Here is a 25,968-nt window from a genome sequence, read left to right as displayed (position 1 = left end):
TTTAAATTTTTTCAGATGTGTAAATAGTAGTTTTATCCTTTATTTTCTGCATCAACTAACACATTAACCCATCATTCCGCTCTTTAAGTGAGAGGTTCTCTGCATAACGTAAATCTGACGAATATCAACATTCAAGTTTTAAATGTGTTTTTCACCTGCTGCAGGATTGACCTTGCGGTGCTGCTGGGGAAGACTCCCCCATCTTCATCCTCAGAGACAGAAAACACCCCCATGCAGGCCGCCCAGCCCTCCTCTCTGCCCCAGTCTCTGGTTTTTAGCAACTCCAAGCAAGGGGGGCCACTTTCCCAGACATCCTCCAGCGCCCCGTACTCCCAGCACAGCATGGTGAGGCGCTGAAGAAAACCCTGCAGTGATCAACATTAGGCGACCGTAGGACCCCCGCTGTCTCAGGCTGTTTTCACACCTGATAGTCCGGTAGTCTCGGCTTGATTGGAGAAGAAAATTACAATATTTATTAAATTTTCAGCAGGTGTGGCTCGCTTTCACACTACGCTGTCAAACCATAGAAACTAATTGGGAAAAATCACTGATGGAAATGACACAATCAAGTCTGAAGACTTGATTGCAACTTTCTAAGACAGAAAATGTAAACAAAAATGGAGTGGTGTGAGATTTTAGCAGTTGTAGGATTTCTCTTTTGTCTTTAGAAAAAGACCACAAGATTTTTCTCCTGCTAACGTTAGAATGGCACATTCATTTGATTGTTTTCACCCAGAATGCCCTGCATTATAATCCACGGCCTGCATTTGGATCAGTCTCCGGTGCATCCACAAATGCACTTAAACCACAAAATAATTTGAAACTTGGTTCTTAGGCAGACCAAAGTTTCTTTTTTTTTTTCTTAACAAATGAATAAAAAGCTTTTCTTTGGTCCACATCTGAGTTTGATTAAAGAAGAGGACTAAGCAGGGCTGGTGTGAATTATGCAGCATTAGACTGCTGGTTAATGTTTATATCTTAATTATTTCCTTGCCACATACAAAAACAATGAGGATGCTTGCATTGTGTCTAAATCAGTGGAGTCCAACCTTTTTGTCCCTGGGACCAAATTTAAACTACCCAGGCGCCACAACATTCATTAAACTAAAAATGCAAAAATGAGTTTGTTGCAAAAAGTTTTATAAAAACTGTAAATCCTTAAAGATCTAAAACATAAAAAAGGCTTCAGGCTGTTAACTTATTAACAGAAAAACAATTTTTCTTGATGTCATCAGTTGTTTTCGAAATGGTCGGCCAAATTTTCACAATTCTTGACTTGTGGTTGGAGGACCGTTCAAAATCATATCAAGGGCCACAAATGGCCCCCGGGCCACACTTTGGACTCCCCTGGTCTATGCTTTGTTGTTGCATCACTAGGTGTAACATGTTAACAGTAATGTAACAACTTGATTTAATTACCTTTATGCATTGCAGACCAGCATGCTGAGTAAGGGATTTGGGGAGGTGGGAGACCCCAAAGGAGGCAGCACAGGAACTACTGGTTCCCAGTTCCTGGAGCAGTACAAGACCGCCCAGGCGCTGGCCCAGCTGGCAGCACAGCATTCCCAGGCTGGACCTCCCAACACGGCACCTCCATCCTGGGACAACAATGCCTCCACTCTGGGGCAATATGGTGAGAATTAAGCTAAACTTTACTATTGCTTAATTTTTTTAAAAGTTCACATTTAAGGTATTTTCTGATTTTAACTTTTTCATTTTTCACCCTCGTTGTTGTGCAGAGATGAAAACTCAGTCAGAATCTGGGATCCACTCACCCTTTACGAAGCGGCAGCCCTACCAAACTGCCACTTCAACCTCGTCCATGTTGGATGTTTTCCTGCAGGACAAAGGGCTGCCTCCTCCTTCCTCTGTCTCCTCCTCTTCCTCCTTACCTCAACGAACCACATCTTCATCGCATGCGGTGCCGCCACCTGCGTCCTCTCTTCCCAAAATGGCCGCCGTCCCCTCTCTGGGTCAGCAGGTCTCCCAGAGTTCTTCAGATGCCCAGGGCTCCAGTCCACTGCCTTTACATCAACACAAACTCAAACAGCAGAAGAAGAGAACTTCTATTTCCACAAAGGTAATATATATTTTATTATTATTTAAATGCCAACACTAATAAATGAAGTCCTATAGTAGTGAATTCAAACTTTTTTTTTGTTCATTTGTGTTGTTTTTATCTCAAAAGTGTGGTGCTGGAAAAGTTTGGAAATTTACCTTGAAAATATTTGAAGCTCTTGAATTTTACTGTGTAAAAATCGTATGTTCCCTGGCAGTTCAATTAAATCTAGATCATGAATGCTCTTAAAGGGCCGATTGTGCCAGAATAAATTGATAAAAACCCCTTCACAGACTGTTTAAAATATGAATGAATTCTTAAAATTTAACAATATTTAACATCATCTCAGTCTTTCTGGGATTTCACAATTGTTTTGATTGTTTATTGCAATTAAAATAAGTGTTTGTGGTACTAATTTGGAAATATTTGCAATATTTACGCTTATTTATGACAATAAAGGCAACTTTTTATTACTCGCTGTATAGATCATGACCTATAATCTGACATCAATTAAAGCTGAGGCAGCTGTTTAGTACAGTAAGAAAGTTTTTTTTATTTTTGAGAAAAATCCGCAATAAACTCCCAATTATGTATTAATACATAAAAGTGTGGGGATTTGTTGATTTTTGCATGAATTTTCATGATAATTTGAAAGAAACTGGAGGGACTGATTGATATAATTTAGAAAAACTGCATTAAAATGATTGATAAAATAATATTTAAGCACATTTAGTATGTAGTCCAGAACTTAAAGGGCCACATAAAAAGATATGGTGAGTTTCACACATGGCATTGGTTTGATGCAACAATTGCATCATACCAATTTTTGTTTTCTTCTCACTTTTAAGTGTCATGTTGAGCATCGTTAAGCTTGTTTTATTCCAGTTCCTCCCTGATGTTCCTCTTCCTCTGCTCTCTCTCAGATTCCAGCAATGGCTGTTGAAATGCCCGGCTCCACAGACATTTCAGGCCTCAATCTTCAATTCGGAGCGCTGCAGTTTGGATCAGAACCAGTTCTACAAGAGTACGAGTCCACCCCTGCCACCACGACGCCAGGCAGCCAAGTTCAGAACAGCCTCTACACGAGTCCCAGCAGGTCGGTAACCTCTGAAGCCCAATGCTGGAAAAGGTTTCCTGTCTCAACACATCGACAGGTTGATGCTGGAAAAAAAATCTTAAGTTCTGCTTTTTATATTTATGGTATCTGATGCCGTCTTGTGTGCACAACATAGGAATAAAAATGTCTTAAAATGTGTTTTTTAGGACTGAGTTGGAAAAAGTATTTTTATTGAGTCTTTCTATTGAACTTCTATTAAGGCATCACCAAACATATGTTTATTTTTTCTGCAAATGCTCTAGTCCAACTTTAATTGATCTAATCAACATCAAACCAAAAAAAGTAATATTGTGATTTTTTTTAATTTTTTTTATTTGTGGATAATTTCATTCTGATTTGCAGCGAATCAACTCCCGCTCTGTCGAACTCCGGCCAGATGGAAATGTACGATCAGAGAGCGCCTCAAACGCGCCGCTATCCCCCCTCGGTCTCATCCTCTCCTCAAAAGGACTTGCAGCCCAAGGTAAAGCTGCTGCAGCTGCCTCTTAATTGTTACCTTAAATTTTCAATATTTTTATCCAGTTTGATTTCGTTCTCATTTTACTTATTTTTATTTCTATTGATTGTGTGCAACTTTTATTTTAAATTAGTACTGTTTTGTAAAAATGCTTACATTTTCATTTTTAGTATTGATAAGATTAGAATATTGTATAAAAATATGCTTATTTTATTAAATAAATTCAGTTAGTGAAGCTTAGATTACCTGCACAGACTGATATTTTCAAACATTGCAGTAAATTATGATGATTTTCTACTTGCAGCTCATTAAAACGTAACATTTTAGATTAGAATATCTTTTCAAATTTTATTAATGCATAATTTCTGATCAAACCAATTCTCATTTTCATAATTTTTATTATTTCAGAATGGCTTCAGTTCAATACAAACTAGTCAGTCTGTTGAAGGTAAGTGTCTGTTTTTCTGTCTTAGTCTGAACAGTAACAGCAGGATTTCTGATTGGTTTCTATTCTACGTCTTAAATATGTACATTTGTTGATTAGTTGCTTATTCAATTTACTTTTACAAGCTTATTATACGTTCTTTAGGGAAATCAAGTCGAATATGTTCATTTGTTTAGTTTGTTGTTTTTCAATCAAAAATGTTTATGTTTAGGTTTGGCTTCAAATCAGGAATTTCAGTAGTTAACTCAGTTCACATAGGTCAGAGAAAAAAAACACATTAGTGGAAAGTTATATTTTTCTTAGATTCTAAATAAGTCATATATTAAGTTAGTTTTTAGAATCACTTCATGGTTATAAGATGAAACCCTGATCAAGTAAAATTATCTTCGCAGTGTGAGCATCTTACAGCAAATCGTTTCATTTCTGTCCTACTCCAGGCTCTGCGGTATCAGTAAAGCCGGGTTCTGATTCAGTCACGCCTTCATCCGTCTCCAACATGGCCGCTCTGGCAGACAGCGGCCCCGCCATTCAGTCGAACCTCGGCGCTCTCGGGCACAACGAAGAACTCCCTCCAAGCTCCATTCCCCCTCCTCAGCACAACAAGTGAGCTGAAGTTAAAATGTGCATCCAGGCCGTTGTGAGAGCTGACGGATTGTCTGAACCAGCCGGTTTTATTTTCACAGCTCTCATCCATTGCAACAGAACAGTCTGGCTCCGTCTTCAGTCCGAACGTCAAACTCAAGCTTACTGGTGAGCTCTTTAAACGCTCGACTCGGCTTGATTTTCCTGCAGTAAGAGCAGGAAAATCAATGTCGATTTGCATTTCTTGCTCCATTTTGTGCTGCAGTTCAAAGTTGCTAACAGCTTTTTCAGTGCTTCCTGTGGCTGCAGATGGATGGACTAGATGCAGATTTGCGCTAATGGACATATAATCCCATCAGTCTTAAGTACATCCTCCTTCTGTCTCAGCAGCACCCCAACGTAGACGGCGACTTGAGCCTGCACTCGTCCTTCTCCTCCTCTGTCTCAGCTGTGCCGTCTTCATCGGTCCTCCCCTCCTCCTCCTCCATGGCTGCAGTGCAGGCGTCACTCGGAGCCCCTCAGGGCTCCTCGTTGGGCCCTGCCACCGTCTCGACTCCCTCGGGCCAAGGTCCTGTCAGCAGTCTGGCCATGGGCGTCAGCGCTGCCTCCATGGGTGCACAGACGGTGGCCCCCGCCTCCATCATAGTCTCTACGACATCCTCGACAGTTCCCTCTTCTGCCACTTCTTCCACACGCAACTCTGCAGCTTCCTCAGGTTGGGCGGCAAGTCAGAAATACACACTGTATTTATCATCCAACTCTTTCAACTGATTATGCAAAATTCACATTTTGCACGTTTTTCTATGTCCATTTGGGTTTTGACCGCTTCTAAAAACAACCCAAGTGGTAAATACAAAAGATGATACCCAATAAGATCAGATTTTTTTTTAGTGTATGGAAAATTAGCTGTTTCAAAAACCTGCTGATAAGTCACTGCGCCGTTACGTAGCAACCAAAAGCGGAGTTCCAGCACATTTAGTCAGCTGGTTTTACATTGCATGCGCTGAACAATGGCTGCTGGAAAATAGTGTTTCGTTGTTGACTTACCATTCAGAAACCACTTGCTGTTTTTTGTTGGTTGTGCATGAGGCCCCACTTCTGCTTTTCAGAGATGTGTAGCTGTATAATTTTGCATCTGTTTGCAGCCATTTTCAGTAAAAGAATACTAATACTACTCCAATTTTAGGCAGTTAAATATTTTGTCATTTTAAAAAAGGAATTAGATGGTATATTTGCATTTTTTTAATGAATTTCTAATGTGTGAAAAATCTAAAATGGTTACATGAAAAATATGCAAAATGTACCATTTAAAAAAAAAAAAAGATTTACTAATGTGATCATTAGTTGCAGCCATACAGTGTAAACTTTGAGGCAATCTGGAAATTGTTTTTCTTTTTAATAACGGTGTTAGTTCAGTTTTATTTACTTCCTTATTTAAATTGTTTGTGCGTACAGGGAAAGCACCTCCAAACCTGCCACCTGGTGTGCCCCCTCTACTGCCCAACCCATACATTATGGCTCCAGGACTACTGCATGCCTACCCTGTAAGCCTCAAAATAATTTTATCTGAACTTTTATGTTTGCTCTTCACATTCCTGCAAAGGTTTTCTGACATTTTCCCACTTCATCTCAGCCTCAGGTGTATGGCTACGATGACCTACAAATGCTGCAAACAAGAATACCATTGGTGAGTTTCCTCTCCAGAGCAGCACTTAATTCTGAAAAATCAACTCAAACCCACACACTGCCATACTGATGGCTTATCTTTTGGGTTGTTAACATTTCTTTTTCTTTTTTTTTTTCTAGGATTATTATAGCATTCCATTTGCCACTCCAACAACGGCGCTGACAGGCAGAGAGGGCAGTCTGACAAGCAACCCGTACTCTGGTGAGTCCACTTTGAAGAACCGAGTCGAGAAGTTATGATGCAAAATTCACATTTTTGCATGTTTTTGTACTTTATTTGGGTTTATATTGTTTCTAAGAAGAAAAAAACCCACCCGTGTGCTAAAAAAAAATTATCCAGCCATTTTTTGACAATAAGATAATGTTTTTTGGTGTCTGGAAAATGAGCTGTATCAAAAACCTCCAGATTAAATCGGGATCAACGGGCACCCTGCTGTTGCCTAGCAACCCCAGCAGAACGCCAGAACGTTTACTCAGCCGGTTTTACCTCAATGTACAACGGCTGCTGGAAAACACAAATGTTTTGTTGATTTGCCCTTCAGAAACCTCTTGTTCATTGTGCAGGAGGCTCCACTTCTAGCTTCTGATATTCTGATGCTAAACCAACATTTTATTCTCATCATGTTCCTTTTTTTTTTTTTTTTTGCACTTCAATTCATATAATCTGCCTCCAAACTGTGTTTGACTGTTGCACAAGTACTTTTATTTTGTAGCCATTAATAAAACCATCACCTTCTTCACATTAAGAATAGTTTTTAAAAAAAGAAACTGAGCTGGTGGAGATGTTTTTATCTTCAGACAAATTAAGTTCCTGATTTACTCTGCTGTGCCTGAGAAACGAGTCTGAACTGGGGGTAGGTGATATTTACTTGAAATTTGATCACTATATTTTGTTGTAATATTGTGATAATGACAAAGGTGGCGATAAAAAATATTTATCACTTATTTTTAAGGCAACTTTATGGCTGCTTCTGTATGGCAGCAATTATATCCCCAGAAACACAAATACTGCTCTTGAAACATTTTTGTTCGTAAGATGCTTCTTTAAGACCCAAGTCACATAGAGAAATCTGATTTATATTATTAAGCTGCACATAGTAACTAGTTTTAATCATATTTTGACATTTATTTATGCTTTCATTGAACAAACAGTGGAGAAAATAGTAAAAAATAAAAATCCTGATGGTTTTAAGCATCATTAGCTTTGAATTATTGTTGTCATGACAAATTCGAATTATAAGAAATTCATCATGATTAATGATAAACAGTTTGAACATCTGTAATGTTTTTTCAGTTTTATTTTTGGGATAATAATTTGCAGAAGGAGCTTTTTTTCCCCCCCATCTTTATCTAATCCTGGATATCGATTGTTTTCCGCAGCGCTCATTTTTTTTTTCTTGTCCTGTTTTCAGGCGACTTGTCGAAGTTCGGTCGAGGTGATGCATCGTCCCCGGCTCCGGCCACCACATTAGCTCAGACGCAACAGAATCAGACCCAGACGCACCACACCACGCAGCAGCCCTTCCTCAACCCGGCGCTGCCGCCTGGCTACAGCTACACAAGCCTCCCGTATTACACTGGCATGCCGGGCCTGCCCAACACCTTCCAATACGGACCTGCTATGTTTCCGGTGAGAAACTTCACATCATCACAGGGCTGCTGGCCGGCCTATCAGATCGCAGAAATGAGAAACTGACAGACATTCATAACGAGGACAGCTGAGGATGTGATGCAGGAGAAAGTCCAAATATGACCGTTTTTGATCTTTTAGAATAAGGCTGAAAGAGAAACTTCTGGATAAAACAAGATATTTTGGTTCTTTGTAATTAGAAAATGTTGTAAGCCTTTTCAAATTCTGCAAAACTTTGACTTTGTTGTCCTTAAGCCGCTTCGTAACCACTTTGGCTGTAAGCTTGGAGCCATTAGCTACGTTTCCATTGGCCATTAAATTGTACAAATTGGAATTAAGAAATTAAACTTATTTAATGGAAACGCATAAATTTAGAAAAAAACTAGTTTTTGCGCATGTGTGATATTTTATTTTATTTTTTGGGGCTGTATTGAAATTAGCGTATTTCACAAAATTGCAATGGAAACACTTTTTTTGCATCACACTAGTCATAAATTCAACAACCGAATGTTGCTACTGGCTAAAATGACAAAGACAACAGGAAGTGGTAGGAAGATCATGTTTTTTGTCATGTAAACAAAACTTATTCATGTGTGGTTTTTGTTTTGTTTTGTTTCAAACGGCATTTCTTATTTTTAATGCGAAATTATGCTTTTTTTTTTTTATGTTAGCGGAATATTGATAAAGTTTTGCTCACATTTGTAATTGAAACGCAGCTACAGTTTGTTTGTAAGACCAACCTGCGCCCAAGCTTTTACTTCCTGACTGACGTTGCTTCAATATTCCTACTTGATGTTCTCTTTCCTCGTGATAACTTCTTTTTTATGAAGAGCACCAGTTCCTCCTGCAGCACGATGCTGCCACCCCCATTCTTGATATTTGGGATTTTGTTCCCAGACTTACAAGTGTTTCTTACAGCGGTTCACAGATCATGTTTCCAGAAGTGAAGATCTGTGTACCTGTGTGCATTTACAAATTGCAATCCTGCGTTTTTAGGTTTTTGATGTTATTGCTTTTTTCTGACTGGCTATGTTAAAACATGCAAAATTCCTTGATTGGATTGAAATGTACAGTAGTTGGATTAAATAATCCGACGGTATTGTTTGTATATGGGCACAAAATTAATTAATCCAGTTATGATGTGCGTTTACATTCACTTTGGCAAAAAGTAATAAGGGTCTAATGTTATGTATTTAAATAAAGACATGATGACATGCAGGTTGAGCAATTTTTCAGATTTTTTTGATGAAATAATTGCAGTCTTTTTTTTTTGTCATTAGGTTGGAAAATCTTAGCTTTTTTCAGAATTAGCTGTATGAGCTAAAACTCCGTTTCCAAACAAGGATTTTGACTTTGATTTCAAGTGTTCACAGCATACAGACATTTGGTACAAATACATAAACTTTAAGCAATTTTTTTTATTTTTTTATAACATTTTCCAGAAATGTTAACATAGAAGAAATTGTATTCATCCAGTTGCAATTCTAAAAATAAAATAATTGTTCTTTAAGCATGAGAAAATCTATCTGTAGTAGATTTGCATAAAAAAAAAAATTTCTGAAGATTATGTGATATTTGCAGTCCTAAAGTTTTATTTAGCTGGACTAAGAGCAAAATGGTTCTTGCAAACATGAAAAGTTTTCATATTTATCCAAATAATTTCTTGATATTTAGTCTAAATGAAGACTAAAATCCCAGCTCTGTCGGGTTATTTTATATATTTCATCCTAACTTGCTTCGGTTTTTGCTCAGGTGGCTCCTACCTCTTCGAAGCAACACGGTGTGAATGTTGGCGTTAATGCTTCTGCCACGCCCTTCCAGCAAGCGAGTGGCTACAGTTCCCATGGATACAGCACTGGTGAGGATCCCGCTCTGTAAACCTCCACGACGGTTCTCACAGTCCGCTCATTGATTTTTATCGTTTTCCCCGTTGGTGTGGGATCCACATTTCATCCGAACTCGGCTGCATCTGCAAGTGTGAACATTCTGTGTGTGTGCAGGAGTTTTATTTCTTTATGTTTGTGAAGATGGTCGTCGTTGCTGGAGACGTTCTTTTCTTTTTTTTAAAAGTTTTTTTTAAAAAATTGAGCCACTCATGTTTGCTTGAGGATTTAAACTTCTGTTATGATATGAAGGTCTAATTTCCACCATGTTGGAAGTGGAAGTGAATGCACCAGCAGCAGATAGAGGGGTTAGGTTATTGGTTTCCTGCTGTTTCCGTGGCTTGCTCTGCTCATTTTACGAAGTCTTTCTTCGGGCTTTGCCATTGATCACATCTCTTGCACACAATTACGATTGAAACTACCATTTTTTTTTCCATATTTCCTTTTTAGCTCTTTTGTTTCTCTCCTGTTTGTTTTCCTCGTGGTTTTCAGAAGTTTGTTACACATTTGTATCCATTCTCCTCCCCAGCACTGACGTATTTTGTAGTTTTATCTTCTTCCACACTCTGCATCCACAACATGCACATCACCCATTCGTTCTAAGCTGGACCATCTGCTGCTTTCTGCCATCACCCCACTCAAACTCACTCTCAACCCCCTTCCCACACACACCCTGCCTGCCCCTCACTTCCCTCACCTCCTTCCCCAAGACTTGAGTCAAACAGTATTTGCAAATGATGTTGACGTTGATTTGGACCGTTTAGACAGGCTCTCCGGTGCAAAAACACAAAATCTTACCAAGTATTTTTGTCTAGTTTTTAGTGCAAATCTCTTAGTACACTTGAAATAAGTCAAAATTAACTTATAAGAAACTTTTCAGCACAATATGGGAGCTTGTTTTTAAGAAACTAAAGTAAAAATACTTGGTAAAGCGTTGTTTTTGGAGTTGGTCTCCAGACTCTTTAGAGCACCGTCTACATTACAACGTTTTGGCGAAGCCTGTCATCTTGTTACGATTCCAGACCAGGAAATTATTTGCAAATGCTGTGTGAAGCAGGTCCGCCCCGTCCCCCTGCCTGGTGTGTCTAACGCTGTGGGCTGCGGCTGTGTGTCTGACTGTTGCAGGCTATGAGGATGTGGGCCAGGCTTCAGGGAGTGGGGATTTCTGTAAGGGCGGATACGGCACTGTCGTGGCCGCTGCCGCTTCTGCACAAAACAAGCCAGCCAGCTCTGTCACCGGGCCTGGAGTCGGTGAGTGACGCCATACGCCGAATTAAAGCAAAGAACAACAAAACAAAAACTGTTCCTTCAGTCTTCCTCCTCGTGTCACCAGCCATCCCTCTCCCCCCTCGTCTGTTTTCTTTCGCTCTTGTTCATTTTTTGCCTCATTGCTGGAGAGCTTTGCCCGTCGGACAAACATCACACCACATTTGCCTTCAGTTGTGCCTCTTTTACCTTCTTTTTTTTTCCCGTTTCTTGAATTCTGCACAGGGAAACTCATCATCAGCCCCATCGTAGGAAGTTAAAATATGACGAGCTGAAACAATCCCAGCTGATTATGAGTTTCTCTGCTTGTTGCCGTCCTGTTTGCCGTCTCGCTTGCTCTTCATCCTCATCATCGCTGCTCAAAGGGCATCAGAACAACTCGATGCTTCCTGTTCCTGTCAATGATGAAGAGTGACTTTATGTCTGAGCTCTTGGGCTTCTGCTGGTTGGATTTAAAACTCGCTGGTTCTTGGATTTGTTGGGCCGAGTCTGATGGATGTGAGAATGTTTCGTCTTTGTAGCCATTTTGACCAATCGCAGCGTTTTAAGGAGGTTTTTCTCATTGCTATTGTTTTTTTCCTGAACATCTACTGTGCATGCAGAAAGCCTGGTGTGATCGAACTGAACTTGAACTGCTACGACTCGTTGTTTGCCTTTATTATTACAGTCTAATCCAGTTGTGTCCAAACGTTTTCCACTGCAGGCAAAGTTGAAAGTAGTTTTTTGTTTTTTTTTCAACTTAAAAAAATGCTAAAATAATGTTGATAAATTGTAGAAAACAGGCTCAAACATTTGCCCTTAAAGAAATGTGTACAGTTTTTTAACTTTGTGGGTCAAATGTTTACTATGTTGTTGGTTTCTAAATTTATTCTATTACCGGCAACAACAATAAAAAACTTTACTCAAACATCTGTGTTCTGTTTAGTCAGGATCAGTGAATCAACAGGAAAATGTCGCCCAATTCTGATCTGTGCCAACTTTACATACAGTTCTAATTTGGATACACATCCGATTGTTTTGAAAGCGTCTGCAGTCGGAACGGTCAATTTGCATTTGACCCAACATTTAAGTCATTATGCTGAGACATGCAGCATAATTCTGCACCAGTAAAATCCAGATGCAGTGAATCTGGATGTAAACAATGTCTGAAAATTATAATTATGTACTTTTTTTAAAGAAGTCTTTGTCATTGAAGCTCATCACAATCCCACCACTTCTGTCTCTGACTTCACATCTAAGCAGGTTTCCCTACTAACGTTTCAGTCGATGCTCCACAAAAGTCAATTCTCCTCCTCCTTGTTATGATCTTACGTCGATGCTGTCGGCTCCAGTTGCTGAATAAACTTTAAAATCGATCCATAAACGGCTCAATGTGTTGCAACTTTTGTAATCGACTGACGTAAACATTCGTCTGTAAACTGCTCACACAGAAATCTGACTCCAGTCGCAATTAATCAGTAATATGAACAACCACGCAAACAAAAATTTAAATTGAGCACTGAGACGTGCAAGTTTTTTTTATTACTAAAAAGTCACTGGATGTTTGTAAATGTGCAATCGTTGCATTTTAAAACTCTCAACAATTGTCATGCAAAATTGCATTAAAGCCAAACTTTGCTGGATGGTAAAATGTCCCAGAAATGATTTTGATAAATGTTAATATTATTGTTTTGAAATCATTTAAGTGGTATATTGATAATGGCTTAATAATTCAAGTTCTTCTTCTCAAAAACTAATAAACTTTAATTTTGCAACCAACATTTGACACTGGAACTGGAAGATATTTTAAAAAACGATCACTAAACAATAAATAATGTGGAAATAAAAAACACACACAACCAAAACCTTAAATAAAATGGATTATTTGACATCGGTCAACAAAATAGCCCTTTAATTCTAGATTATCATACAATTTATTGCTAATTGGACCAGCCTATGCAGAAGTAAGTTTCTTTAAAGCTGATTTTAAAGTATTTTTTGCTTTACTACCAAAAAATGTACAATATTTATCATTTTCAAAATGTTCATATTTTCTAATAATGTCTTTCCTACTGGACAAAAGCTTCTTCATAATCATGTAAACTGAGTGCTTTTCAAATCTACTGCAGGTAAGATGGTGACTGCTGAGAACTACTCTCTGATAACTAAGCCTTACACAATAAATAAAATAACAACTATCCCTTTTTCACCAAAATTTTTTTTTTTTTGTCTTGAACTGGAATTTTCAAATAAAATTAAAGCCTTTAGTTGCCGTTTTTAGACACTTATTGATCTCCAGAGGTTGCATTCACAGGAACAACTAAGTTGTTTTTTTTTTTCATATATTCTTTATCTAACATGTGGAACTGAAGGCAGAAATGTTTTAACGTCAATGAGCTCCTGGCCTGAAGATGGTTCACTCCTTTTCGTGTGTTTTTTTTTTTTGTTTTTTTGACACCGTTTAGTGTTGATGTGAGTGGGTCATTTTTGTTTGTTTTTTTTTTTTACCCCTCCAGGGGGTCTTTTGTGGGCTCTAGTGTCCCTTATATGACAGTAGGCTGACAGGAAACGGGGAAGGAGAGGGGGGAAGACATGAGGCAAATGTCGTCGGGTCCGGGAGTCGAACCCGCGACGGCCGCGTCGAGGACTCAAGGCCTCCAAATACGGGTCGCGCAAACCGCTACGCCACCACGGCGCGCCCCGTGAGCGTTTTTTTAATGTGTAGTTGGACCAAACATGGCTGCAAAAACATAACAGGATTATTCACTATAACATAATTTCTTTACTTCTGTTCCTCATTTTGTCTCAGAAAAGGCAAATCTGCTGAAATCATCTATGAACAAGAACATAGATGTAGATGCTGAGGATTTGTCACCACTTAAGATGATTTTTGTTTTAATTCCCCGTCACTGCCTTCTTGTTGTTGAAATGTGTAAAGGACCATATTGTTTATTTTGATGGGAGACGATCTCACTCAGTTCTGGATAAAGTTTGTAATGTCTCTCTTTTTTTCTGCAGGAGTTTCTGTGACATCAAGCAACACAGGAGTGCCGGATATTTCAGGATCTGTTTACACGAAGACACAGGTAGCTGCAGGTTATGACCAATATCTTTGCAGTCGAGCAGCAATGCCTAATATTATTTTTTCCTGATTTTTGGTTTCTTCCCGCAGTCGTTTGAGAAGCAGGGTTTCCACGCCGGGACGCCAGCAGCTTCTTTCAGCCTCCCCTCGGCGCTAGGGACCGGCGGGCCCATCAACCCCCCGGCGGCCGCTGGCTACGCTCCAGCCCCCTACATGCACATCCTGACCCCGCACCAACAGCCCCACTCTCAGATTCTGCACCACCACCTGCAGCAAGACGGCCAGGTAGACACTCAACATATTCAAGGACACAGCAGCGTTAAAGATGACCAGGCAGAAAAAATCAGATGTTTACATACACGGTTTAAAAGATGCACTATTAGACCATATTTTTGCTGTTTTGTGTCCATTAGGATTTATACTCTAATACTGTAGTTCAAAACAATTTGGAAAACGCTTAGAGTTCATACTGGGGCTTGAAATTCTTACTTTTCATTTTGGTGTTTTAAAGGTTTGGAAAATGCTGGATATTCAAGCTGCACAGTTTGAATAAAGTGCAATCTAACATTTGATTAAAAGCCTAAATTTTTTAAAGCCTGGTTTTTAATTGAATCAGCTAATGAAAAGGCACAAACACATTTTTTCCTCAATATCTGAAGTTAAATCAGACCAAACTTTTCTTGTTTTTGGGTCAGTTAGAATCACCAAAATTATTTAAGTTGCAAAAAACTTAGCAAGAAAATGTGAGATTTTTTTGTAACTTTCTCAGACCAGTCAGGTGTCTATAACAGACTTTTCAAAACACAAAATTTTTGTCATATTTTAGTTTAACTTCCCCCTGCTGTAGAATGTAAAATACACTAATCATGGTAATAAATTATATCACTTCTTCTTTAGTTCAGTTGTATTGTTTTTAACTCCAAAGTTTGGTGCTGGAAAAGTTTGAAAACTTCCCTTGAAAGTGCTTGAATTTTACTGTGGAAAAAGCATTAAGACGCTGTATCCCTTAAAGGGTTGCCAGGTTTGACTGATTCCAGCGTAAAACTCATGAAACTCCAAAAATCCAGCTGAAATCTCAACCTCTAATGAAAAAAAATTAAAATATTTTGTGTCCCATACGTCCTCCACTGTATTCAGACAACATTTTTGGTTGTTGTTTATTGTATTCTGACAGCCAGAACCAGAACCCATTAGGACTTGACTATTTGAACACAAACAGACTTGAGTTTTTTCCATGGGATTTCTGTTTTACAATAAACTTCTGTATCGTGACACTTATCCAATGACTGATCATTCGACAGATTCTAGAGATTTTGAAATAAATTAACTAAAAAGATAAGTGCAATAACACTGCATTTAATTGAAATACAAATAAAACTCTTTTCAAAGATTTTCCTCTTTCTAAAAACGCACTAAAGCTGTTCTGGTTTTTCAACTAAACGTGTTCAAAAGCAGCCCAATCTGGCAACAGTGCATCAGTTACAAAATCCCAATAAAATGAGAACCATTTGAATCCTTGTTGCCTATCTGAACCCTGTTGACGATCAGTTTTCTCTTGGCAGAGCGGCACCGGACAGCGCAGCCAGAACGCCTCCATTCAGCAGAAATCTCAGATAAACAAGTCGGTGTACAACAGCTACAACTGGGGTGGGAACTAACATCTGCCGACGGGACCTCCTCCTCCGCCTCCTCCTAAGGCGGGGTTACGGCTCATCACTCATGCGAAACCGTGTCCACATGTGAAGCTCCCTCTTCCTCCTGCAGAGGTTTCCCTCCCATCTCTTGGCCCAGCCGCTCCCTGCAGTCCCGACTGCAGCCAGAGGAGGCGCTGTGCCAGGAGGGGCCTAAAAGTTGGAGCTGAAAATGGTTATAAAAATTAGGTGAAACGTTGAGTGTTGGGAATTTGTATCATGATAACCCCCTCCCCCCTTTCTGCTCTCCACCCCTTTTTCTTTAACTTACATGTAACATAGAACTGTTTTCTAAAAGAATGAACTTTTCCTGTATTTAACTTTTTTTTCCCCCACCTCTTTTCTTAGCTGAACGAAGTAAAATCTGAAGGCGGTTGGGAGGGGGAGGCAGGCTGGTTTTCTATTTCTCACCCTCAACTCACCTCCTATTTTAATCTTCCAACACAAAATATCTAAAAAAAAAAAAAAAAAAGGGAAAAAAAAAATTGCTGTTGAATGTTTTTGTTTTTTCCTCCTTTTTTCTTTTTAAGTTTGAAGAAACAATTCTCTTAATTGGTAGAGTTGTGAAGTTTATTTTTTACCAAATATAGATATATTATTATATATAAAGACATATAAGTGAGCTCACTGGCTTGGACTGTGAGGAAGGTGTGTTTGTCATGTGACTGCGTGCATGTTTGTACACACGGGGGGGGGGGCTGCGTTTGTGTACTGTGCTTCGTTTTTTCGCCTAGCACAGGAGTTTTTCATTATCCGACGCTTGTACAGTTACCGTTCCCATGAGTTTAAAACGACGCTGCGTGAGGTCCCTCTTCTTCTGAAAAATGTTTTAAGGATTTTTCCCAAGAATCGCACCAGAGCCGCTTTGTTTTTGTTTTTTTAAGTGTTTTATTTAGTTTTCCCGAGGCCCCCGCCCTCCACAGCCTCCTCTCCGCTTCACCACCTGCCCCCTCCTGACGTTGTAAGGAAACCTGCACCATTGAGTACTGATGGACAGAGTTGTGCTATGGCTTTTCTTTTTGTCAGTGGTTTATTTTATTTTTTTTTCTTCTTCTTTTTGTACTGTGCGTTTTAAAACAAAAGATTTAAATGGATAAAATTGTCTTGTACATATATAAAGAAAAAACACAAGTACTGTAGTCCTTGTTTGTCGATGGCTTTCTTTTTTGTTTTTCTCAAATTCTCGCGGACTTGTTAGCTTCTTTTGTTCCATTTTTTTATTTTGTAAAAATATATAAATATTAAGTAAATAAACAAAGACATTTTCATCATTTTGGATGTTAATGTCTTTTAATAAACAGATTTTTTGTGGTGTGTGAATGTTAACTTTTCTTCTAGCAGCTGGACCTTTTAAAGCTTTGATCCAAGTCGGTGTCATTGAATTTAGAAAGTCACGGATCTTTCTCACTCTGGAGAAGTACAACATTTAAGTACTTTTCAAATCTAGCTAAAATGGTCGAACATCTGTATTTTCAGACTTTATTGATTGGTCTAATTGACCAAAACTGATCAATCTGTTTCCTCTATGCCTACCTAAAAGGACTGGAAACATTCAATTAGTCTTTAGAAAATAATTAATCTGTTCATTTACTTTGTCTGTTTACGTTTTTCACCTTTGAAAGAATACATGTTATTGCAGGAGTAACTACCACGCTCGGTCAGCCTTGTTTACTTGCGGCGCTGACATGCGCGATCACGTGACCCAGTGACGTCAGCGTAGACAGCATCTGTCAACCATGGAGAATTTGACCAAATTCACATCTTGGTATGAAGATGACAAGATCTGCTAAAAACAGCTTTCGAACTGAAGTTTTTCCTCTTTTCTAATTTGATAAACTTATTTTGATGTGACAAGGAAATCGATCACTTCCAATAGTCAAGGTTTAATGTGTTTTTTTTTTTTCAATACTGCTGGATTTAAAGACATTTTATTTAAATTTCTTAATCAAATGACGCATAAGAATATTTATGATTTATACGCAGTTAAGCAGGAAATAGCATTTGATAAAACTAACGAGCAGTAAATGCAACAGGTAAACATTAATTGGCTCTTGTATTGACAGCTACGCTTTTGAAACTTTAACCAAAGACGCCAAAAGTAGGAATAATTGTAAGTTATCTAATAAACTTTAATTTTGCAACCAACATTTGACACTGGAACTGGAAAATATTTTTAAAAAACGACCACTGAACAATAAATAATGTGGAAATAAAAAACACACACAACCAAAACCTTAAATAAAATGGATTATTTGACATCGGTCAACAAAATAGCCCTTTAATTCTATATTATCATACAATTTATTGCTAATTGGACCAGCCTATGCAGAAGTAAGTTTCTTTAAAGCTGATTTTAAAGTATTTTTTGCTTTACTACCAAAAAATGTACAATATTTATCATTTTCAAAATGTTCATATTTTCTAATGTCTTTCCTACTGGACGAAAGCTTCTTCATAATCATGTAAACTGAGTGCTTTTCAAATTGTAAGTTATCTGCATGTATTTGAGAATGGTTTGGTCAAAAAATCTGAATAATTATTTTTGTTTCCCTTTTGATAAACGTCTTGGGGTTTTTTGGAAGAGTTTTGCTGTGGGAAATACGGTTCTGGAAAATATTTTCCTAAAGGGGCTTCTTTCACAACGAAAAGATTTATTGTTTCGATGTCAGCCTGGAAATATACAAATACTTTATAAATATGTTAGCTATTTTAGTACATTTCTTTTCAGGGAAATATTGACGCCGTAAATTAATCTGAATGCATTTTTATCTACAAATTCCAACTCATAACTAAAGAGTGTTGTATTGGAACAATTAGTGGCTAAGTCAGTATACATTTCAGTCACATGGTTACTGCTGGAGTAATTATCCTGATTATTAAATTATGTGGACTCTTTGTAGTAAAGTGCACGTGTTTTACCGTCTTTACGGTAACGCTCTCTTTGCGACATATTGCGTCATGCGTGCGGAACATTCCAGAGCGCTTTACGTCTCTGTTGACATTTGTAGAAGCACTAAGCGCTTCTTTTCGGTCGTAGTTCACATTTCTAGTTATGATTTAACAACTTCCTGCTTGAGCTGTGAGCAAATGAGTGTTTTTGATTTATTCCGCGGATTCTTCGGGGTCCCGGGAGGACACTTCCGAGGAAGAAGGTCAGTTTGTTTTTTTTGTTTTTTAAAAACTAAATCAGAAAGTAGAAGTTAGCCGCTGTTAGGTAACGAGCCAGCTCCGTCCAGGACAAGATTAGTGGTTTTATTTCTGCCAGGAAAACAACAGGGGTCCCTCATCTAACTGGGCTGCTGCTCATTTTAGCTCAAGATTCATGATCTGTTGAGGTCACTCCTAATCGGCCGGTGCCAGGGGCGGTTCTAGGTCCTGAGCTTTAGAGGTTCACAGCCCCCAGTGAGCAGCTGGCAGTGGTTTCTGATCGGAAAAGGACTTAAATATTTTAAATCAGAAATGTAAGCCTCATCTGAGCCAGAAAAAAAAAAGTAATTGTCTGTATTCTGCAGTATATTTCAATAAATCTATATACTTTCAGAAAATTTCTTGAATCAGTACAAAACAAAATAAAATTTTAATAAATTGATTTTATTATATTAATTAATTAGTTCCGTTACTGTACTAATGATAGGCAGGGTGAGACACAAAAGCTCTGTGCGGGCTCTTAACAGAAAAAAAAGAGCCTTGCCTATATGCCAAGATAATGCTGGAAAATTTAGGGGAAGAAAAAACTGATGCACAAGTGACTACTGCTTGGAGAGGCCAAATCCATTCAAAAGAAAAATCATGCAAAGATCAACACTTAAGTAGTTTTCTAATTGCTTTCTTTTAATAGCAAGAGTCATTCTGCAGGACAGTTGCGATGTAAAAACCACTAATAGAAACAAAATAAATGATATAAGCTGAGAAGGTCAAGTCACAATAAACAAACATGTCTGTTTTATGGACTTTTTGCTCTTGTAAAATGTTGTAGTGGTATATTTGTAAGTTAACTTTAGGTTACTATTTATTTATGGGTATTCAGTTCAAATTAAAAAGTGCTTGATCTCCACCCTAACAAATAGCATGAACTTGTTGCTCAGTAGCAGCTGCAGGAACATTAATCTTTGTTTTTTTTTAGGGACCCCTTCTTTGATGCAATGACTCATGATGATGACGACGAGGACGATGAGGAAGAAGGATTTTACTATGATGGATTCAGAAGGGACCAGCAGGACCCGTTGGACAGAGCCTGGAGGTTTGGATTCAGCTTAGGTCCAGACGGGATGAGGTTCCAGGAGCCGGCCGTGTTCGGCCACGTCCTCAGGGAGATGGAGGAGATCTTCTCCCAGCTGGGCCGCTGGGAGGGACATCCGGAGTCGGGACACTTTGGTACGGAAACAGAGCCAACATGTCTGTTACCTGGGCTCTGGGTTGTGAGGTCTTTCTGGGAAACGTCTTCAGACGACGGATTCCTGCTCTGTCTCAGAGTCTCCCAATGAGAAATGTCTGAAACATACAGCTCTGGAAACAATGAAGAGCCCACTGCACTGAACCCCATTGAAAACCTCCTGGTTATTCCACCAAATCAGAAATCAGAAATATTGATTTCTGAACTCTTCCTGAGTTAAAACATTTGTATTTTTGTTTCTAAATGAATATAAACTTGTTTTCTTTGCATTATTTGAGGTCTGAAAGCTCTGCATCTTTTTTGTTATTTTGACCATTTCTCATTTTCTGCAAATAAATAAAAAAAATGTTCTTGAAATTTCAGAGACATGTCAGTAGTTCAGAGAATAAAAGGAAAATGTTCATTTCACTCAAACATATTAATATAAAGAGTAAAATCAGAGAAACTGATCATTTTGCAGTGGTCTCTTAATTTTTTCCACAGCTGTATTTCAGACTGTATCCTCGTTCTTCTTTCCCTGCAGAAAAGTTTGTACAGCAAAAATTTTAATTTGTGTCGCTGTTATCATTTTAAAGATATTAAAAACTGTTGGCAGAGGTAATCAAAGGTCAACCAGCGTTTCCCCCAAACTTACAAAATCAAGCAAAATTTGGTGCCATTGACTGATAATCCCTCTAAACAATAATATAACATGAAATACTGTGCAGTTATCAGAAGTAGAAAAATCAAACTGAAGATGTGGAAATAGGAGGAACAGGATGATTAGAAAATTCATATGCAGAACTTGGACCATGTCACTTTAAACTAACTGGCTTATTTTAATTAAACTAGAAATAACTATGATATTCATAGATCTGTGATTTGGAGGCGACAGATGTCCAAATCACAGAAATGTTGGAGTCATCGTTGCTTCCTGAACATCACGGCTCAATGGACCTTACCAAGCTCCGTCCACAACCGACCTAGAAAATCCCACGTGGTCGCAAGTCTCACAAACAAAGCCTCGCGGCGCGTTGTTTCTATGTAAACATGGCGTCTTCCACTTCGACTGATTCTCTGCAGTGTATTTCTGACTCGATTAGTGCATCATTTCTGCCGGATTTTCACAATATATCAGCTACTATAATGGACAGAGGAACTAAGAAGTTCATGTCATCTTTTTTGGGTGAGATCAAGGTGTTTGAGCCACGCGATGCCTCCAACATTGTGCACGTCACAGCAAAACGCTTTCGCTCGATGAGGAAAACGGCAGATCCACTAACCCTCTACATAAATATAGCTGTGGACAAGATCACTGATGAATATTGTTCTTGCAAGGCTGGGTAAGTCGGGCATTCATCGTTTTGTAGGTCACTTTTGAAATCAGTGGGTGATTCCTGTGGTTTGTTGGCAAATGTTTGAGTGTTCCTAGGCCTGATGCACTGTACTTGGTGCTAGAATGGCTAACACCAGTAACAGTTTAGTCCAAAGCCTTTTCTGCTAAAATAAAATCTTTAGTGTATGTCAGATACAGACACATTGATCTGTTTAGCTAACGTCAGACTGTGTAGCAGACAGGCTTCAAGGTGTAGAAGTTGTATCAGTTCTGCCATTATGCTGTACTTAGCTAACGGGAAGCTAAGTGTGTTTGTGAGACGGCCACGCACGTGACCACGTAGAATGGGCATCAGCCAATGAAAAGCGGCCCCTCTGGTAAGGTCCATAAATAAGAGTTGCAGTCCTTCAGTAGATCCAGCTCCCTCTTCATCACTCCATCTGGTTTCTTCCTCCAAAACTTAAGATAAATCACTCAAATCTTTGCTGAAATCTCTCACAACTTCTCCACTTCTGTGTATTGAGTCTTAGTTGTTTACGGTTTGAGTTACCCTGATTACATCACAGGAAGGTGCCGGCGCTTGAACCCAGAGGAATATTTATTAATAAATGTTTTGTGTACACAGAATAAAAGCAGAATAGTTAATCTTTTTAAAATCATCTAAGTGGTTTTATCGAGTCAGTGACGCTTTAAGACGTTTTCAGGGTTTTCCCCTCAGTGTATTATAAACCTGGCGGGCCACCAGGTTTTACTAGGACCTCCACCAGGCTTAGCTTTGCTTGTTTTATTTATTTTAGGGGGGTTTAAGACTTTATAGTTGGTGTTTAGGTATTGTTGATAATGTCTTCCAATAGCACATAATTACCTAGTGATATTTTCATATTTCCTCTCAACTTTAAACATTTTTAACCTGAAAACACGGAAAGCCACTGGATGACTGCCCTGCCGCCAGGCTTAGCTAGTTTTACAGGGTAAATCCTGCGTTTTATTTCCATTATTTATTTTATTTATTTATTATTTATTCCATTTATTTCTCATCTCACTGTCCTCTGCAGGTCCATCTTGTTCACCATATTACCTTTTACAACCTTTAAGAAATACAAATAAACTTTTTTCTTCTTCTCTGTTTTATATTTCAGGCGTTCCCAGAATCCTGCCTCCGTCTCCACCTCAGGGCAGATCAGAGAGCAGCGGGAATCCTCTCAGAGACTTTATGCTCAAATCACCCGACGGCGACGTCCGCCGGCCGCACCCGGAGCACCGACCTTCGTTTGAGTCGCCGCCTTTTGGTGGCAGGAGCCCTTTTTCTAAGGTACATGACAGACTTCACTGCTTTTTTAGCTCACATTCAACCAAGTCTCTGAGATTTTCTTATTGTCTCCAAATAGTTCAATGATTTCTGCGGTGAGGCGTCACAGAGAACTCCAGGTCAAGAGGCTAAAGAAGACAGAGGTAGGGGATGTCTTTGACTTGGATTGTGTTGTTTTTTATTTGTTTTATTTTTATCTTTTTGCTAATTTTTTCGTCCAGATCTGGACTCTGCCGTGTCGTCAGGCGGCTTGGATCAGATCCTGACTCCGCCTGTCAGTCAGAACCCGAGCGAACCCCAGAGCCGGTCTTTCTTCCAGTCCGTCGTCGTCACCAAGGTGGTGAAACCCGACGGGGTGAGCTCTTTCTAAACGTTCTTCCATCAAAATATACATACTTTAAAAAAAAAAAAAAAGGTGTGTACTTATTCACATTTTCTATTAATATAAATTTTTTTGCACTTATTTGTTCAGTTATTTAATTGTAATAATGTTCTTTTCTAATGATTCTAACATAATTTTAGAAACGAATAAATTAAATTGAACATTGTCCAGGTGAGAATATATATGGAAAAATGTTTCTATAGACTTTATTTATTTTTGCGTTTTCAATTGTTTTTTTCCAAAGTTTTTCGCAACTTGCATCTTTAAAGCTCCACAAATTTGAAGAATTGCATGAAATTCATTGTAAACTTTTATATTTCTGCTTAAAAATCACCTAAAAGTCCACTGTGCTACTTTGAGTTTGGAGAGAAGAATGGGATTTGGGATTATCTATGTTGCAACAAAGCATTTCTGCTTTCCGCGGACTTTATCTATTTTTGTTTTTTCTATGAGTCGTAAATGTTTCAGAACATCAAACACATTTTGATATTAGACAAAGATTAACAAGGTAAATACAAAAAGCAGCTTTTTAAAATGATGAATTCATTCATTAGAGAAAAAAAATCCATCCAAACCGACCTGGCTCTATGACAAAGCATCTGTTAAATCATGAATTAACTGGGTTTACGCCGTTTGTTTTTAGAAAGCTGAACTCAATCCCACAGACCTGATGGCTACCTGACCTGCAGAAATAATAAATAATTTAAATAAATCCTCTGACAGCTGAAAAACTTCAAAAAGCAACAAATCAGCTAAAAAAAAAAGAAGTTACAAAGCCATTTAAAAATTTACGTGAAATTAAATTTTACAGCTGTAATAAATAACAATAAGCTTAATTGTTTTCATATGGAGTGAAACGACACTAGACTGTTAAAATTAATTCTTATACTTGTTTAAAAGTGGACTTTATGTTTTATGTTCAAGTAACATTTTATTTCCAACACGACGGTTGGAAAGAAAATACTTCTCTGTTTTATATTTCATAAAATATAAAATATAGTTTTAAAAATGGAATAAAACCAGAGGATGGGTGTAAATGTTCTCCTGCTTTCCTCTCGCTGTGTGTCAGACTGTAGAGGAGCGGCGAACGGTCAGAGACGGACACGGCAACCAGAAGACCACCGTGACCCGTTCAGGAGGTCCGGACAGGCTGGATGGACCGGACCGCCAGACCGGACCGGTACTCCCAGGTCAGCTGTGCTCCAGGCTGGGTTCATTGGACTAAATGAATGAATAAACAGCATCTCTGTTTTGTTTTTTCCAGGAGATTCGAATCGTTTCTCAGATCTGCGGGATGACGACTCGTTATTCTCTCGGTTCTTCAGAGGATTTAAATAAGAAATAAACTAAAGTATCGTCCTCTGTTTGGTTTTTGGTTTTTAAAGGGAGAACATGTGTTTGACACAAAGTCTTTGGTTTAAATAGGAAATTAAAACTAGTCGCATCAAGAACAAACAGTCCAGTTAAATGTTTTATTTTTGTAAAAAAAAAAAAAAAAGGCAGAGTGAATGGAAGAAATGTGAAAAAGAATCAAATAAAGACTTAATATATTTACACGACTTTGATATTATTTGTGCTTTTATTTCACCAGCATTAAACTCTTCCTCTTCTTTCATAAAATGATGCAGTCTGGGATAAAAGACATTTGAAATACAAAATCTTAAGGAAGAATTTAAACTTCAGTTTGTATTTTAATCGTTTGATATTTAAGCATTTGGAAGTTCGGAGACGGGTTTTCCAATAACGGATATTATTTACTGTGTTGAACTTTATTCTTTGTTCTTAAACTTTCAAATCTGGGAAAGTGGGACAAAAAAAATGCTCTTTTTTGTAGAATAAGCCAAAAAGTGAAGTTGGGTATATGTGACTCATTCTAAGCAGTTGACATTTTAATAAAATAAAACATTTTAAATAAATGTATACCATGGAAATAATGTGAAAAAATGAATTATGTACAAACCTTATAATAAACTCCTTCAAACCTTCCTTAAATACAAAAGTGGTTTGAAATTAAAACAATTAAATCAAGAGAGAATCATTTATTTAAAAAACTAAAGGTCAGGATGAAGATTAAAAATAATTGCACTTCAGTTAGATTCAAATGTGGAATAACTATTTGAGTTAAAACAATTTTTCAGTCTTTAAATTAAAAAAATGTTTGATTATGATTGTTTATTTTTTTACGAGTTTGTCTACATCTGGAATTCCTTAGATAAATATTTTAGATACCTAAATATCTTATATATATACTGTACATGTATATGATGTCTATAAAAGATATATATAAAAGATACAGTCATTTTATGGTTAAAAATGACCAACCACAAATGAATGAATATTTTTAAATTTATGTATTTAGGTGGAATTACATCTATTTCTGTATTAGCTATGTCTAAAAACTACTTTTTTTTTCTTTTTTTTTCAGCGTTACGTTTTTGTTTTCTGTATACGGGAAGGTTAAAAATCGCAAAGCTAAATGAATAAATATTTTTGACCGCAATGTATTTAGGTGGAATTACAGTATTTCAAAGTTACTGTCCAACACGTTATAAAATATTTTAACAGTAATACCAACAGTTTAATGGGGGTTTTTTTATTTAAAAAAGGGAAGAAATTGAATCAGTGTGGAAATAACCAATCAGAAAGGAGCTGAAATCAACTAATTTCTATCAGCTTTAGCTCAGAGATCCAG

General features: G+C 38.0%; 2 protein-coding genes across 8 annotated transcripts in view; both read left to right on the top strand.

The window, feature by feature from the left end:
- The window catches only part of ubap2l (ubiquitin associated protein 2-like), a 34,088-nt gene extending 17,072 nt beyond the window's left edge, over nucleotides 1-17,016 (top strand). For 3 of the 7 annotated variants that reach the window (XM_028035205.1, XM_028035208.1, XM_028035206.1), the window contains exons 12-29: nucleotides 165-345; nucleotides 1,435-1,633; nucleotides 1,740-2,080; nucleotides 2,983-3,155; nucleotides 3,519-3,639; nucleotides 4,042-4,081; nucleotides 4,516-4,681; nucleotides 4,762-4,828; nucleotides 5,048-5,375; nucleotides 6,116-6,204; nucleotides 6,294-6,347; nucleotides 6,467-6,548; nucleotides 7,759-7,976; nucleotides 9,729-9,834; nucleotides 10,985-11,110; nucleotides 14,123-14,190; nucleotides 14,277-14,471; nucleotides 15,749-17,016. In XM_028035205.1, the coding sequence (XP_027891006.1) occupies nucleotides 165-345; nucleotides 1,435-1,633; nucleotides 1,740-2,080; nucleotides 2,983-3,155; nucleotides 3,519-3,639; nucleotides 4,042-4,081; nucleotides 4,516-4,681; nucleotides 4,762-4,828; nucleotides 5,048-5,375; nucleotides 6,116-6,204; nucleotides 6,294-6,347; nucleotides 6,467-6,548; nucleotides 7,759-7,976; nucleotides 9,729-9,834; nucleotides 10,985-11,110; nucleotides 14,123-14,190; nucleotides 14,277-14,471; nucleotides 15,749-15,844 (2,650 nt within the window). In that variant the 3' untranslated portion in view covers nucleotides 15,845-17,016. The remainder of the gene's footprint in view (nucleotides 1-164; nucleotides 346-1,434; nucleotides 1,634-1,739; nucleotides 2,081-2,982; nucleotides 3,156-3,518; nucleotides 3,640-4,041; nucleotides 4,082-4,515; nucleotides 4,682-4,761; nucleotides 4,829-5,047; nucleotides 5,376-6,115; nucleotides 6,205-6,293; nucleotides 6,348-6,466; nucleotides 6,549-7,758; nucleotides 7,977-9,728; nucleotides 9,835-10,984; nucleotides 11,111-14,122; nucleotides 14,191-14,276; nucleotides 14,472-15,748) is intronic. The other 4 variants (XM_028035211.1, XM_028035209.1, XM_028035207.1 and 1 more) reach the window with 3 other exon arrangements.
- Nucleotides 17,017-18,844: 1,828 nt separating this feature from the next.
- hax1 (HCLS1 associated protein X-1) lies at nucleotides 18,845-24,835 on the top strand. Its single transcript, XM_028037181.1, has 7 exons — nucleotides 18,845-19,029; nucleotides 20,001-20,251; nucleotides 22,725-22,897; nucleotides 22,974-23,037; nucleotides 23,116-23,249; nucleotides 24,346-24,466; nucleotides 24,541-24,835. Exons 1-7 carry the CDS (start codon nucleotides 18,965-18,967, stop codon nucleotides 24,612-24,614), a joined length of 882 nt encoding a protein of 293 aa, XP_027892982.1. The 5' UTR covers nucleotides 18,845-18,964; the 3' UTR covers nucleotides 24,615-24,835.
- The last annotated feature ends 1,133 nt before the right edge of the window (nucleotides 24,836-25,968 follow it).

Source organism: Xiphophorus couchianus, chromosome 13, assembly GCF_001444195.1.
Source record: "Xiphophorus couchianus chromosome 13, X_couchianus-1.0, whole genome shotgun sequence".
In the NCBI taxonomy this organism is placed as follows: Eukaryota; Metazoa; Chordata; class Actinopteri; order Cyprinodontiformes; family Poeciliidae; genus Xiphophorus; species Xiphophorus couchianus.
The sequence above is the reverse complement of the archived record's forward strand: the minus strand, read 5'-3'. Positions and strand labels throughout refer to the sequence as shown.

What these genes read in the sequence shown, in the direction of transcription:
- hax1 (XM_028037181.1), top strand. Translation starts at nt 18,965, where the DNA reads ATGAGTGTTTTTGATTTATTCCGCGGATTCTTCGGGGTCCCGGGAGGA. An exon ending in AGAGGCTAAAGAAGACAGAG is followed by an intron (nt 23,038 to 23,115) that starts GTAGGGGATGTC and finishes TTTTTCGTCCAG; the next exon opens with ATCTGGACTCTGCCGTGTCG. An exon ending in AGGTGGTGAAACCCGACGGG is followed by an intron (nt 23,250 to 24,345) that starts GTGAGCTCTTTC and finishes GCTGTGTGTCAG; the next exon opens with ACTGTAGAGGAGCGGCGAAC.